This window comes from Hyla sarda, chromosome 2, assembly GCF_029499605.1.
Source record: "Hyla sarda isolate aHylSar1 chromosome 2, aHylSar1.hap1, whole genome shotgun sequence".
NCBI lineage: Eukaryota > Metazoa > Chordata > Amphibia > Anura > Hylidae > Hyla > Hyla sarda.
Genome location: NC_079190.1, coordinates 10,268,630 through 10,284,679, shown reverse-complemented (window position 1 = coordinate 10,284,679; position 16,050 = coordinate 10,268,630). Strand labels below are relative to the sequence as shown.

The 16,050-nt window shown below is 46.6% G+C and overlaps 2 protein-coding genes across 2 annotated transcripts in view; one reads left to right on the top strand and one right to left on the bottom strand.

The window, feature by feature from the left end:
- The window catches only part of LOC130358221 (zinc finger protein 197-like), a 32,028-nt gene extending 28,212 nt beyond the window's left edge, over positions 1 to 3,816 (top strand). Inside the window, exons 9-10 of the mRNA XM_056561136.1 lie at positions 2,289 to 2,355; positions 2,648 to 3,816. Of these exons, the coding sequence (XP_056417111.1) occupies positions 2,289 to 2,355; positions 2,648 to 3,582 (1,002 nt within the window). The 3' untranslated portion in view covers positions 3,583 to 3,816. The remainder of the gene's footprint in view (positions 1 to 2,288; positions 2,356 to 2,647) is intronic.
- Positions 3,817 to 7,369: 3,553 nt separating this feature from the next.
- Positions 7,370 to 15,224, bottom strand: LOC130358220 (gastrula zinc finger protein XlCGF71.1-like). Its single transcript, XM_056561135.1, has 6 exons — positions 15,123 to 15,224; positions 14,957 to 15,036; positions 14,663 to 14,744; positions 11,412 to 11,512; positions 11,272 to 11,335; positions 7,370 to 9,013 (listed from the first exon to the last, which is right to left on the bottom strand). The coding sequence occupies exons 4-6, from the start codon at positions 11,427 to 11,429 to the stop codon at positions 8,475 to 8,477; spliced, it is 621 nt and encodes a 206-aa protein (XP_056417110.1). The 5' UTR covers positions 11,430 to 11,512; positions 14,663 to 14,744; positions 14,957 to 15,036; positions 15,123 to 15,224; the 3' UTR covers positions 7,370 to 8,474.
- Between the last annotated feature and the right edge of the window lie 826 nt (positions 15,225 to 16,050).

The window sequence follows — 16,050 nt, the reverse complement described above, 5'->3', positions numbered from 1 at the left end:
GACACAAGCTGACAGTGGGAGGATTTTTCCTCCAGCTCTGAGCCCTGCACTCACAGCTGTCAATCAAGGAAGTGTGTCCATGACGCATGGACACAGCAGGAATAGTATGTGTCCAAGCAGGCAGGGGGGGGCAGTTGTTTGACTGGATTTTACAGTATGAAATACTGAACATTTTCTAATGAAAGCAATTGCCTATTTAATGTCTTAATGTAGACATCTCACCATGTAGCCTCTACTAATATAGTCCGCCTCAGGAGGACTGTACTAGCAGAGCAACGATTTCTCTGATCAGTATAGGCAATCTAATAGTTGCTTATAAAAGTCTCCTTGAGGTACTAAAAAAAAAAAAAAAAAATGTCTCTAAAATAATAAAAAAAAAAAATTATATAAAATATATAAGATAGAAAAAATACTCCCCATAAAAAAAATTTTAATCACCCTTTTATTCCATTTGAAAAATAAAAAAAAGCAACAAAAAAATTGCGTGAACATTGTGTGTGCTACATACAATAAATAATATTTAATATATTTAAAAAAAAAATTGTTATATAATTTAGCTTTTTATTATTATTATTATTTTATTTTATTATTTATTTAAATATTTATTTAATTATTTATTTATTTATTTACTCCTATAATAAAGCTTTTTACATTTTATTTTTCTAAAAGCTAAAAACTTTAGTTTTTTTCTTCTGAACATCTGCTCTCTTCTATAACACATTGCAGAACCCCTGCAGGTCTATAAAATTATTATAAAAAAAAAAATATAGAATAAAATACCGTATTTATCGGGGTATACCACGCACCGGCCTATAACACGCACCCTCATTTTACCAAGGATATTTGGGTAAAAAAAGTTTTTTACCCAAATATCCATGGTAAAATGAGGGTGCGTGTGTGCGCGTGTATACCCCGATATACCCCCAGGAAAGGCAGGGGGAGAGAGGCCGTCGCTGCCTGCTTCTCTCCCCCTGCCTTTCCTGGGGTCTAGAGCGCTGCTGTCGGCCCTTCTCACCCCCTGGTTATCGGCGCCACTGCCCGTTCTGTCCCCCTGACTATCGGTGCCGGCGCCGACAGCCAGGGGGAGAGAAGGGGCAGCGGCACCCATTGCCGGCGCTGCTGCCCCATTGCCTCCCCCCATCCCCGGTGGCATAATTACCTGAGTCCGGTCCGCGCTGCTCCAGGCCTCCGTCGTGCGTCCCCGGCATCATTGCTATGCGCTGAACGGCGCGGCGCATGACGTCAGAGCGCCGCGCCGTGCATAGCAACGACGCTGGGGACGCACGACGGAGGCCTGGAGCAGTGGAGCAGCGCGGACCGGACTCAGGTAATTATGCCACCGGGGATGGGGGGAGGCAACGGGGCAGCGGCGCCGGCAATGGGTGCCGCTGCCCCTTCTCTCCCCCTGGCTGTCTGCGCCGCTTCTCTCCCCCTGGCTATCGGCGCCGGCAATGGGGCGCCGGCACCGATAGTCAGGGGGACAGAACGGGCAGCGGCGCCGATAGCCAGGGGGTGAAAAGGGACGACAGCAGCGCTCTAGACCCCAGGAAAGGCAGGGGGAGAGAAGCGGGCAGCGACGGCCTCTCTCCCCCTGCCTTTCCTGGGGGTGTATCGGCGTATAACACGCACACAGACTTTAGGCTAAAAAATTTAGCCTAAAAAGTGCGTGTTATACGCCGATAAATACGGTATATAAGATTAAAAAAAATACTCCCCATTAAAAAAAAAAAGTGAAATTGCCCTTTTATTCCATTTGTAAAATTAAAAAAGAAGGGAACAAAAAAATAACGTGAACAATGTTTCCAATATAAATTATTTTTTATATAATTTACGGTAGCTTTTTTATTATTATTTTATTTAAATATTTATTTAATTGTTATTTATTTGTTTGTTTATTTTCTCCTATAATAAAAGCATTTTAAATTTTATTTTTCTAAAAGCTAAAAACTTTAATTTTTTTTTTCTTCTGAACATCTGCTCTCTGCAGGTTTATGAGGGAATGATGGGGCGTATACACGTATGATCATTAAAAGGGTACTCCACTGCCCCAGCGTTCAGAACATTTAGTTCAGGATGCTGAGTTTGGGCTGCGGGGTCGTAACGTCACGGCCACGCCCACTCAATGCAAGTCTATGGGAGGGGGCGTACGCCCCCTCCCATAGTCTTACATTGAGGGGGCGTGGTCGTGACATCAAGACCCCGCAGCCCACACCCAGCATTCTGAACTTAATGTTCTGAACGCTGGGGCAGTGGAGTACCCCTTTAAGACTTCTCTTTCTGTATTATAGGCTAAAACTGAAGACATTTTGCCCAAATGGTGTAAGAAGGAACCAGATCCTCCTAAGATCAACTCGGGTGAGTAAAGAATTCTTGGTGGCGGACCTCTAGAATGCTAGCTAGACAGGACTGGTCACTTCTGTATGTGCTACAGTGTTTACAATGCTGGGCAGCCCATTGTGGGCGGAGCTGTATGTGATTGACAGCTCTGCTTTGAAGGTCTTGTTGGGAGATCACTGCATGGCTTCTGCTCTTAGTAAACCACCTGTATTCTGATCTTGTAGGGATCCTGAAGGGGTCATCTCTGTCGGGAATGCATGTAGTATATACTGAGACTGTGGTCACCTTCTCACCTCTGAATCCATTACAGGTCTACCAACCAGCTGGAAGGTCCAACCTGACACCCCCCACCTGTTAATTCCCGTCCACCATAAAAACGGAGCAAACCCGAGAAAGATGGAAGGGAGTATATCAAGTAACAGTCCCCCCATGGTGGTAATGGTAAAACCCAAGACGGTTCTAAATGAAGCCCCGCCCCCGAGGAGCAAACCAGACCTATCGCCTCGTTTTTGGCAAAAACCAAAAGTAGATGCCTCCTCCAGTAGCCTGATGAACTTTGGAGGAGGGGCTATAAACTTACCGCCCATCCAGGAGAGCCCCTTGGTGCATAAATGCCTGCAATGTGGGCGGAGCTTCCGAAACCACATCGATCTGATCTCTCACCAGAGGACACACGAAAAAGTGTTCCACTGCGCGCTGTGTCAGCAGAGCTTCATGGATAAGTCCGCCCTGGTGGTCCACGAGTGGACTTTTCACATTCAGGAGCCCAAGATGGGGGAACCGGCCCAGACCAAACCCTCAACGAAGGACGACCGGCCGTTCTCCTGCCTGGAGTGCGGGAAGTCGTTCATGAAGAAGTCCAGCCTGGTCAAGCATCAGAGGATCCACACGGGCGCCTTCGCCTGTCCCGATTGTGGGAAGTGTCTCTCGGATAAGACGGGTCTTATTATACACCGGAGGACTCACACGGGAGAGAAGCCCTACGCTTGTTCTGAGTGCGGGAGACGCTTCACCCAGAGGTGCCACCTCATCACCCATCAGAGCGTCCACAACAGTAAGGAATCCTTTGCCTGCTCCGACTGCGGGAAGTGTTTCTCGGTCAGGTCGGTCCTGGAAGCCCATCAGGCCTTTCACAATCGGCACAAGGCCTTCACCTGCTCGGACTGTGGAAGGTGCTTCCTGCAGAGGTCCGCCCTCATGGCACATAGCAAGGTTCATGCGCAGCAGTCAGACTCCATGTCCTGATCCTGGTGGGGGTGGCATTTCTGGAGTAATCGTGGTCACAAATGGTCTAGTCCAAGTTAGTTTCTAGAATAATTAAAGGGGTTTATACATCTTATCCCCTATCCAAAGGAGAGGGGATAAGATGAATGATCGCAGGGGTCCCGCTGCTGGAGCCCCCCGCGATCTTGGTGCAGCCCCCAGCATTCTGCGCCGGGCACTGCCTCCTCGACCGAGACGTCACGGCCACGCCCCCTCCATTCATGTCTATGCAGTCACGCCCCCTCCCATAGACATGAATGGAGGGGGCGTGGCCATGACGTCACGTCTCCGTCTCGGAGGCAGCGTCCGCCACAGGATGCTGGGGGCTGCACCGAGATCGCGGATAGGGGATAAGATGTATAAATCCGGAATAACCCTTTTAACTACCAAAGGATAGGGGATAAGATGTATGATGGCAGGGTTCCTGCCGCTGGGGACCCCCGCGATCTCGGTGCAGCTCTCGGCATTCTGTGCCGGGCGCTGCTTCTGTGACGGGACGTCACGGTCACGCCCCCTAGTGACATCACGCCACGCCCCCTCCATTCATGTCTATGGGAGGGGGCGTGACGGCCGTCACGCCCCCTCCCATAGACATGAATGGAGGGGGCTGCACCGGGATCGCAGGGGTCCCCAGCAGCAGGACCCCTGCGATCATACATCTTATCCCCTATCCTTTGGATAAGGGATAAGATGTAAAAACCCGGAATACCCCTTTTAAGTAGCTATCCAGGATTACAAAAACAGCACCACCCCTGTCCTCAGGTTGTGTACGGTATTGCAGCTCTGTTCCATTGAAGTGAATGAAGCCAAAATGCAGTACCGCACACAACCTGAGGACAGGTGTGGCACTGTTTTTAAATGAAAGCAGACATGTTTTTATCCAGGATTAAAAAATAAAAACGGAGATGATTTCTTCCGAAAACAGCACCACACTTGTCCTCAGGCTGTGTGTGGTACTACAGCCCAGTTCCATTGAAGTGAATGGAGCCAAGATGTAATACTACACACAACCTGAGGACAGGTGTGGCGCTGTTTTTATTAAAAAAAAAAATAATTTGCAGGAGACTTGCTAAAAATCTTTAGCTCAGTGTTTCCCAACTTTGGTGCCTCAAGCTGTTGCAAAACCACTACTCCCAGCATGCCCGGACAGTGCTCACGGCTTGTCATCTTTAAAATAATTAAGCGGCTATCCAGGATTACAGAAACAGCGCCACCCGTGTCCTCAGGTTGGGTGTCATATTGCAGCTCAGTTCCATTGAAGTGAATGGAGCCAAGATGTAATACCGCACACAACCTGAGGACAGGTGTGGCGCTGTTTTTGAATAAAAGCAGCCATGTTTTTATCCAGGATCTAAAAATAAAAAAACTGCTGATTTCTTCCAAAAACAGTGCCACTCTTGTCCTCAGGCTGGATTTGGTATTGCGTCTCAGTTCCATTGAAGTGAATGGGATTGAGTTGTAATACCGCACCCAACCTGAGGACGGGTGTGGCACTGTTTTTGGGAAAAAATATATATATATATATATATATTTTTGTAATCCTGGGTCGTCACTGATTTACTGATGTGATTAGCACTGAGCTGCAATACTACACATAACCTGTGGTCAGATGTTGGCGCTGTTTTTGGAAAATGACAGCCATGTTTTTCTTAAAGGGTCATCCAGGGTTTAAAAAAAAAAAGTTTCAGAGAAAGAATCCAAAAATGTTTTCGTTGTTGGCAAAAAAAAATTATAGGGTGAACCACTTTTGTTTTGCTGGCGCTCACGTGGCGGCCATGTTATAAGGGTTTATCCAGGATTAAGGAAAGCATAGCTGCTTTCTGTCAGAAACGAGGACACCCCCGTCCTCAGGTTGTGTGCGGTATTACATCTCCGCTCTATTTACTTCAGTGGAACCAAACTGCAATACCACCGGCAAACTGAGGACGAGAGTGGCGCTGTTTCTAGAAGAAAACTACAAGGAGCTGAAGTTGTTTTTCACATGATGACAGGCAGCAAAATGGAACAATACTGTGCGTAAATGTCCGGGGTCCGGGCTCGGTGTACGCTGTAGAGTGACGGTAACGGCTCCGACAGAAACTCCAAAAAGGTTTAAACTTTATTGTCCTTACTTTGTTTGTATATATTATTTTGCACACTATTTGCCTTATTTATCATTAAAACAGGACACACAAGACTATATGGTTTTGTTTTTTTTTGGGGGGGGGGGGGGGTTCCGACAAGTTCATGGGTGGTCAAAACCAGATGTTGCAAAACTACAACTCCCAGCATGCCCGGACAGATGTTGTGTTCCATATATACTAGCACAGTATTTCCCAACCAGAGTGCCTCCAGCTGTTGCAAAACTACAACTCCCAGCATTCCAGAACATCCTTTTGTGTTTCATATATACTAGCAGTGTTTCCCAACCAGTGTGCCTCCAGCTGTTGCAAAACTACAACACCCAGCATGCCCAAACACCTGTTGTGTTCCATATATACTAGGTCAGTGTCTCCAAATCAGGGTCCCTTCAGCTGTTGCAAAACTACAACTCCTAGCATTCCCGGACACCTGTTGTGTTCCATATATACTAGGTCATTGTTTCCCAACCAGAGTGCCTCCAGCTGTAGCAAAACTACAACTCCCAGCACTCCCGGAAACCTGTTGTGTTCCATATATACTAGCACAGTGTTTCCCAACCAGTGTGCCTCCAGCTGTTGCAAAACTACAACACCCATCATTCCCAAACACCCGTTGTGTTCCATATATACTAGGTCATTGTTTCCCAACCAGTGTGCCTCCAGCTGTTGCAAAACTACAACTCCCACTATGCCCTGTATATACTAGGTCAATGTTTCCCAACCAAAGTGCCCCCAGCTGTTGCAAAACTAAAACTCCCAGCATTCCCAAAACCCAGTTGTGTTCCATATATACTAGCACAGTGTTTCCCAACCAGAGTGCCTCCAGCTGTTGCAAAACTAGAACATCCAGCTTTCCTGAACACCCGTTGCTTTCCATATATACTAGCTCCGTGTTTCCCAACCAAAGTGCCTCCAGCTGTTGGAAGACTACAACTCCCAGCATTCCCAAACACCTGTTGTGTTCCATATATACTAGCACAGTGTTTCCCAACCAAAGTGCCTCCAGCTGTTGGAAAAACTACAACTCCCAGCATTCCCAAACACCCGTTGTGTTCCATATATACTACCTCAGTGTTTCCCAACCAGAGTGCCTCCAGCTGTTGTAAAAACTACAACACCCAGCATTCCCAAACACCAGTTGTGTTCCATATATACTAGATGAGTGTTTCCCAACCAGAGTGCCTCCAGCTGTTGTAAAAACTACAACACCCAGCATTCCCGAACACCAGTTGTGTTCCATATATACTAGATGAGTGTTTCCCAACCAGTGTGCCTCCGGCTGTTGCAAAACAACCCCCCAGCATGCCCATGCTGGGAGTTGTAGTTTTGCAACAGCTGGAGGCACACTGGTTGGGAAACACTATACTAGGTAATGATGAGTAACTTTTGAAATAAGTTGCTTTATTGATTCTCTATACTCCAGTCACATCCAGAGCTGCATTCAATTGCATGTTATAAAAAAATTAACAAATTATATACACATAATAAAATTCAACACAAAGCTAACGAAACAAATGGTAAATTCATTAAGGAGGTACAGACAGCCGTAAAGGGTCAAGGAGCGGAACAACAAGGCCCTATACCAGTGTTTCCTGACCAGTGTACCTCCAGCTGTTGCAAAACTACAACTCCCAGCATGCTCTGGCACCCATGCTGGGAGGTGTAGTTTTGCAACAGCTGGAGGTACACTGGTTGGAAAACACCTATCTATACCCATCTCCCATTATCTGAAGTGGACCGATCATCCATATTTGTTTAGGTTTTTTTTACAGTCACGTGGGGTCTGGAGTATTTGGGAAGGTTCGGCAACTGATGGTCAAACATTTTCGTCTTCGTGTCCAAGACATTGACGGCGCAATTCATGCACTGATTTACTTCATTTATCCACCCCCCTCAAAAAATTTGGTTTCTTCCATTGGGCAGAGACACAAACAGGAGGCGTATCATGGTGGTTCCTTATATTGGGCAGAGACAAACAGGAGGAGTATCATGGTGGTTCCTTATATTGGGCAGAGACACAAACAGGAGGAGCATCATGGTGGTTCCTTATATTGGGCAGAGACACAAACAGGAGGAGCCTCATGGTGGTTCCTTATATTGGGCAGAGACACAAACAGGAGGAGCCTCATGGTGGTTCCTTATATTGGGCAGAGACACAAACAGGAGGAGCCTCATGGTGGTTTCTTATATTGGGCAGAGACAAAACAGGAGGAGCCTCATGGTGGTTCCTTATATTGGGCAGAAACATAAACAGGAGGAGCCTCATGGTGGTTCCTTATATTGGGCAGAGATATAAACAGGAGGAGCATCATGGTTGTTCCTTATATTGGGCACAGACATAAACAGGAGGAGCCTCATGGTGGATCCTTATATTGGGCAGAGATATAGACAGGAGGAGCCTCATGGTGGTTCCTTATATTGGGCAGAGATATAAATAGGAGGAGCATCATGGTTGTTCCTTATATTGGGCACAGACATAAACAGGAGGAGCCTCATGGTGGATCCTTATATTGGGCAGAGACACAAACGGGAGGAGCCTCATGGTGGTTTCTTTATATTGGGCAGAGACACAAACGGGAGGAGCCTCATGGTGGTTCCATATATTGGGCAGAGACAAACAGGAGGAGCCTCATGGTGGATCCTTATATTGGGCAGAGACATAAACAGGAGGAGCCTCATGTTGGTTCCTTCCATTGAGCAGAGACACAAAGAGGAGGAGCCTTATAAATAAGAGAAGGTCGGGGCAGGAGTTGTCTATAAGAACTGGTGGAGTATTCTTTGGTGTCGGACGAGGTTGGAGCTCTGAGAGAAGCAGCGTCCGCACTGAGAACACACGAAGGGCCTCTCGCCGGTGTGAATGCGCTGGTGCTTTACCAGGCTGGATCTCTGGACGAAGCTCCGGGCGCACTCCGTGCAGTTGAAAGGTTTCTCCCCGGAATGGATCCGCTGATGGGTCACCAGGGCGGACCTCTCTGCAAAACATCTCCCGCACACCGGGCACGAGAACGGCTTCTCCCCCGTGTGCTTCCTCTTGTGTGACAGGAGACGCGAGCGCTGGTTGAACGATTTGCCGCAATAGGTGCAGTCGTGGGATTTCTCCTCCGCGTGGAATCGCTGGTGGGCGGCGAAAGTCGTCTCCGAACTGAAGCGGATGCCGCAGGTGGAGCAGGAGAAGAGGTCACCTGTATAGGGAGATTTCTGGAAGGCAACCGGGTCCGAGTGATTGGGGAAATGTTCTTGGGCCTGCGAGCACTGACGGATGACCACCGCATCCAGCGAGGAGACGGCCGCACCTGCAACGGGCAAAATCAATGACTTAAAGGGGTTCTCCAACAATTACAGGTTATCATCTATATGATCATAGGGTGAGATGTATCAAAACCTGTGCAAAGGAAACGTTGCCCAGTTGCCCATAACAACCAATCAGATCGCTTCTTTCATTTTGCAGACGCCTTGTTAAAAATGAAAGCAGCGATCTGATTGGTTGCTATGGGCAACTCAGCAACTTTTCCTCTGGACAGGCTTTGATAAATCTCCCCCATAATGCAAACTAACACCAACCCACTTATGAGTCTAATCAGTTCACCCGGGTGACCTCCAGCACCAGCAGCCTAATTCTATGACCAGGTGCAGTGATGAGACTCCACCCCCTCTCTCTGCCAGGTGCAGTAATGAGACTCCACCCCCTCTCTCTGCCAGGTGAACTGATGGGACTCCACCCCCTCTCTCTCTCTCTCTGCCAGGTGCAGTGATGAGACTCCACCCCCCCTCTCTCTCTCTCTGCCAGGTGCAGTGTTGAGACTCCACCCCCTCTCTCTCTCTGCCAGGTGCAGTGATGAGACTCCACCCCCTCTCTCTCTCTCTCTCTGCCAGGTGCAGTGATGAGACTTCACCCCCCCCTCTCTCTCTCTGCCAGGTGCAGTAATGAGACTCCACCCCCCCCTCTCTCTCTGCCAGGTGCAGTGATGAGACTTCACCCCCCCTCTCTCTCTCTCTCTCTCTGCCAGGTGCATTGATGAGACTCCACCCCCTCTCGCTCTCTCTGCCAGGTGCAATGTTGAGACTCCACCCCCTCTCTCTCTTTCTGCCATGTGCAGTAATGAGACTCCACCACTCTCCCTGCCAGATGCAGTGATGAGACTCCACCCCCTCTCTCTGCCAGGTGCAGTGATGAGACTCCACCCCCTCTCTCTGCCAGGTGCAGTAATGAGACTCCACCCCCTCTCTGCCAGGTGAAGTGATGGGACTCCACCCCCTCTCTCTCTATGCCAGGTGCAGTGATGAGACTCCACCCCCTCTCTCTCTGCCAGGTGCAGTGTTGAGACTCCACCCCCCCTCTCTCTCTCTGCCAGGTGCAGTGATGAGACTTCACCCCCCCCCCCTCTCTCTCTCTGCCAGGTGCAGTAATGAGACTCCACCCCCCCCCCTCTCTCTCTCTGCCAGGTGCAGTGATGAGACTTCACCCCCTCTCTATCTCTCTCTCTGCCAGGTGCATTGATGAGACTCCACCCCCTCTCGCTCTCTCTGCCAGGTGCAGTGTTGAGACTCCACCCCCTCTCTCTCTGCCAGGTGCAGTGATGAAACTCCACCCCTTCTCTCTCTCTCTGCCAGGTGCAGTAATGAGACTCCACCCCCTCTCTCTCTTTCTGCCAGGTGCAGTAATGAGACTCCACCACTCTCCCTGCCAGATGCAGTGATGAAACTCTACCCCCTCTCTCTGCCAGGTGCAGTGATGAGACTCCACCCCCTCTCTCTGCCAGGTGAAGTGATGAGACTCCACCCCCTCTCAAAACCAGAGGATTCATAGGAAATGCAGGCAGCATTATGAAATCAATTTAGTGATGAAATAGAATCAGGGCAGCTGAATACCTCATGTCTGCCACATCAGCTAAAACAGGTAAGCACAAGGCATACACAAGAACCTTTACAATATTCTCCTATATTAGCCTATGCTGCACTATATAAGAAGAAAAAAAAATCACCTCTTTATTGCAAGAAAAATTGCAGCTGGTCCAATATAAGTAAAATGTTGCGGAATATCATATGTTGAATGATCAAAGCCAGAGGATTCATGGGAAATGTAGGCAGCATTAAGAACCCCCCCCCCCCCCCCCCCCCCATGCCTGACACAACATCTAAAACCGGTAAGCACAAGACATACACAAGAACCTCTACATTCTGGCATGCTGGGAGTTGTAGTTTTGTAACAGCTGGAGACACCCTGGATGGAAATCACTGTTTTAGAGATTGTCTACAACAGTGTTTTCCAAACAGGGTGCCCCCAGCTGTTGCAAAACTACAACTCCCAGCATGCCCGGACAGCCAAAGGCTGTCCGGGCATGCTGGGAGCTGTAGTTTTGCTACAGCTGGAGGCACCCTGGTTGGAAAACACTGTTATAGAGACATATTGACAGTTTTGATCGGTCGGAGTCTGAGTGTTCAGACCCCAAACGATCGCTAAGAAGGCGCTAAGCGCGTTCTCACCGCCTTTACCCATGTACTTGGCGCCCTTTATACTTGACGTCACATAATGACATTAGATTTGTTTTACCTGAATAATCAGAGCCGACCTCCTCCTTACACGGCGGATGAAATATCGCGTCCCCGACATCGGGCTGTAATACAGGAACGTGTTATAAGGGACGGGGGACGTCAATGGGGTCAGCACACGTGTGTGTGAGGTCACAGTACCCGATAGTCCTGGGTCATCGTCTCATTGTCCTCCTCCGATGACTCTTCACATCTCACAGGGATCGGGCATCGCTCCGGGGGGTCTGTAGAATCGTCTCCACCTGAGAGATATTAAAGAGGTAAAAATGTTTTCTGATCCACTGGAAAGAACTACACAACTTCCTCCAGAGCATACAGCAGCTGATAAGTACTGGAAGGATTAAGATTTTTCTATAGAAGTAATTTACAAATCTGTAGAACTTTCTGGCACCAGTTAATTTGGAAAAAAATGTAATTAATAAATTGATTAATAATTAATAAATTTAATCTGATTGCGGGGGTCCGACTGCTGCGACCCTCCATGCATCTCTATGGGAGAGCCGAAGATATACGAAGAGAGCGATTTGGCTCTCCTATAGAGATCAACGGAGGGCTTGTGCGACCCCATGAGGAAACTCGACCGAGTTTCCCAGTGGTCGGATACCGGTTTGGATAGGGGGTTACATTTCTCTAAACCGGACAACCCCTTTAAAGGGGTACTCCAGTGGAAATGTTTTCTTTTAAATCATCTGGTGCCAAAAAGTTAAAAAGATTTGTAAATGACTTCTATATAAAAATCTTAACCCTTCCAGTACTTATCAGCTGCTGTATGCTCCACAGGAAGTTGTGTAGTTCTTTCCAGTCTGAACGCAGTGCTCTCTGCTGACACCTCTGTTTGTGTCAGGAACTACCGGAGCAGAAGTAAATACCTATATGGAACCTATTTGGTTGGTGGTCCTATATATGAAGACCCGTCTAGAACAGTGGTCTCCAAACTGTGTCCCTCCAGATGTTGCAAAACTGCAACTCCAAGCATGCCCGGACAGCCAACGGCTGTTTTGAAACAGCTGGAAGTCTGCAGTTTGAAGACCACTGTTCTAGGGTTATTAGAGATAGCAGCTGAGATATCCAAATCCACGTACACATTAGTCTAAGACCAAGCAATCTGATATAGGTCAAGATAGCAATAACAGCAGCAGTATACAGGTAGAGCTGGGGGGGGGGAAGAGTATAACTACTATATATCCTGATCCCATAGAGATAGCAGTAGTATACAGATAGAGCTGGGAGGGGAGGTGTATAACTACTATATACAGTGGGGATCAAAAGTTTGAGCACCCCAGGCAAAAATTTGTATTAATGTGCATAAAGAGGCCAAGGAAAGATGGAAAAATCTCCAAAAGGCATCAAATTACAGATTAGACATTCTTATATTATGTCAACAAAAGTTAGATTTTATTTCCATCATTTACACTTTCAAAATAACAGAAAACAAAAAAATGGCGTCTGCAAAAGTTTGGGCACCCTGCAGAATTTATAGCATCTTCTGTCCCCTTTGCAAAGCTGAGACCTGCCAGTGTCATGGATTGTTCTCAATCATCATCAGGGAAGACCAAGTGATGTCAATCTCAAAGGTTTTAAATGCCCAGATTCATCTGACCTTGCCCCAACAATCAGCACCATGGGTTCTTCTAAGCAGTTGTCTAGAAATCTGAAACTGAAAATAGTTGATGCTCACAAAGCTGGAGAAGGCTATAAGAAGATAGCAAAACGTTTTCAGATGTCAATATCCTCTGTTCGGAATGTAATTAAGAAATGGCAGTCATCAGGAACAGTGGAAGTTAAAGCAAGATCTGGAAGACCAAGAAAAATATCAGACCGAACAGCTTGCAGGATTGTGAGAAAAACAATTCAAAACCCACGTTTGACTGCACAATCCCTCCGGAAAGATCTGGCAGACACTGGAGTTGTGGTGCACTATTCCACTATAAAGAGATACTTGTACAAATATGGTCTTCATGGAAGAATCATCAGAAGAAAACCTCTTCTACGTCCTCACCACAAAAATCAGCGTTTGAACTTTGCAAATGAACATATAGACAAGCCTGATGCATTTTGGAAACAAGTTCTGTGGACCGATGAGGTTAAAATTGAACTTTTTGGCCGGAATGAGCAATGGTACGTTTGGAGAAGGGGAACAGAATTGAATGAAAAGAACCTCTGTCCAACTGTTAAGCATGGGGGTGGATCAATCATGCTTTGGGGTTGTATTGCAGCCAGTGGCACAGGGAACATCTCACGAGTAGAAGGAAAAATGGATTCAATAAAATTTCAGCAAATTTTGGATGCTAACTTGATGCCATCTGTGAAAAAGCTTAAGTTAAATAGAGGATGGCTTCTACAAATGGATAATGATCCTAAAAACACCTCGAAATCCACGGGGGATTACATCAAGAGGCGTAAACTGAAGGTCTTGCCATGGCCTTCACAATCTCCTGACCTCAACATAATTGAAAATCTATGGATAGACCTTAAAAGAGCAGTGCGTGACAGACAGCCCAGAAATCTCAAAGAACTGGAAGACTTTTGTAAGGAAGAATGGGCAAAGATACCTCAAACAAGCATTGAAAGACTCTTGGCTGGCTACAAAAAGCGTTTACAAGCTGTGATATTTGCTGAAGGGGGCAGTACAAGATATTATCTCTGCAGGGTGCCCAAACTTTTGCAGACGCCATTTTTTTGTTTTCTGTTATTTTGAAAGTGTAAATGATGGAAATAAAATTTAACTTTTGTTGTCATATTATAAGAATGTCTAATCTGTAATTTGATGCCTTTTGGAGATTTTTCCATCTTTCCTTGGCTTCTTTATGCACATTAATAAAAATTTTTACCTGGGGTGCCCAAACTTTTGATCCCGAATGTATCCTGATATTATAGAGAAAGCAGCAGTATACAGATAGAGCTGGAGGGGAGGTGTATAACTACCATATATATATACTGATTTCACAGAGATAGCAGCAGTATACAGATAGAGCTGGAAGGGAGGTGTAGAACTACTATATGTATACTGATCCCATAGAGATAGCAGCAGTATACAGATAGAGCTGGAGGGGAGGTGTATAACTACTATATAACCTGATCCCATAGAGATAGCAGCAGTATACAGATAGAGCTGGAGGGGGAGGTGTATAACTACTATATATACTGATCCCATAGAGATAGCAGCAGTATACAGATAGAGCTGGGGGGGAGGTGTATAACTACTATATGTCCTGATCCCATAGAGATAGCAGCAGTATACAGCTAGAGCTGGAAGGGAAGTGTAGAACTACTATATATCCTGATCCCATAGAGATAGCAGCAGTATACAGATAGAGCTGGAGGGGAGGTGTAGAACTACTATATATCCTGATCCTACAGAAATAGGCCAAGTGGTCACTCTCCAACCTCACCTGACCCAATGTCATCAGGAATGGCCGCATCTTCCTCCTCCTTGCACTGCTGGTGAAACCTCCCATCCTCCGGCGGCACGGCCTGCTATATGCAAACAGATACTTTATAATGATATTACTATACCAAGCCAGATGTTGCAAAACTACAACTCCCAGCATGCCCGGACAGCCGTTGGCTGTCCGGGCATGCTGGGAGTTGTAGTTTTGCAACATCTGGAGGTCTGCAGTTTGGAGACCACTGGTCTAGATGAATAGATAAATTCCACCATATCGGTCTGCCCCCCCATATCGTACCTGGGGCTCCTGGGTGCTACAGTCCTGAGAACACACAGGGGTCCGACACTTCCTGGAGGGGCTTCCTATGGTAATACGAGCTGCAGAGATGAAGTGATACGGATACTGGTTATCAATACCCAAGGGAAGCCGCCACCATCGCTGTATAGCAGATCTGACCACTGACCTGATATATAATCTGCCTTAGGGTCTGTAGAGTCCTGGTGACCTCTGACACCCCGCTCCAAAATCCTCTGGTGAACTGGCGCAGAATCTCCTCGGGACAATGAACAATTTTATTTATACATTATTCATACAAAATAATGCATCATAGGCTACAATTAGAGAAAAATGTAGAGGTTCTTGTGTACACCTTGTGCTTACCTGTTTTAGCTGATGTGGCAGGCGTGAGTTTTCTGCCATACTAATTGCAGCTTCATAACTGAAATGATTTACTAATGCTGCCTACATTTCCCATGAATCCTCTGGCTTTGCAGAGAGAGAGAGAGAGAGGGTGGAGTTTGATCACTGCACCTAGTTATCTAATTAGGTTGCTGGTGCTGAAGGTGGGTGACTTCCAGCACCAGCAACCTAATTAGATAACTAGTTAGTTATCTAAACTGATTAGACTCATAAGTGGGTTGGGGGTCAGTTCACATAATGTGCAGTTTTCATGCATGTTCCTATCCAAAGTGCGTTTTTTAGAGAAATATTGCCATGAGGAGAAAGTGAATTGACCTATAGTCACTATTGAAGTTGTTTGAAGTTGTTTTACACATTTAAGTTTACTGCATTTGGGCTGTTTTTGCTGCAATTTTCTAAAAGACATATTTTTACTGTGATTGGCATAATTGCTGTAAAATTGATACATTTTTGCAGCAATTTTAGAAAAATCACGGCATACTATATGTCCTGATCCCACAGAGAAAGCAGCAGTATACAGATAGAGCTGGAGGGAGGGGGGTGTAAAACTACTATATATCCTGACCCCCACAGAGATAGCAGCAGTATACAGATAGAGCTGAATGGAATATGTATAACTACTATATATCCTGATCCCACAGAGATAGCAGCAGTATACAGATAGAGCTGGAGGGGATGTGTATAACTACTAT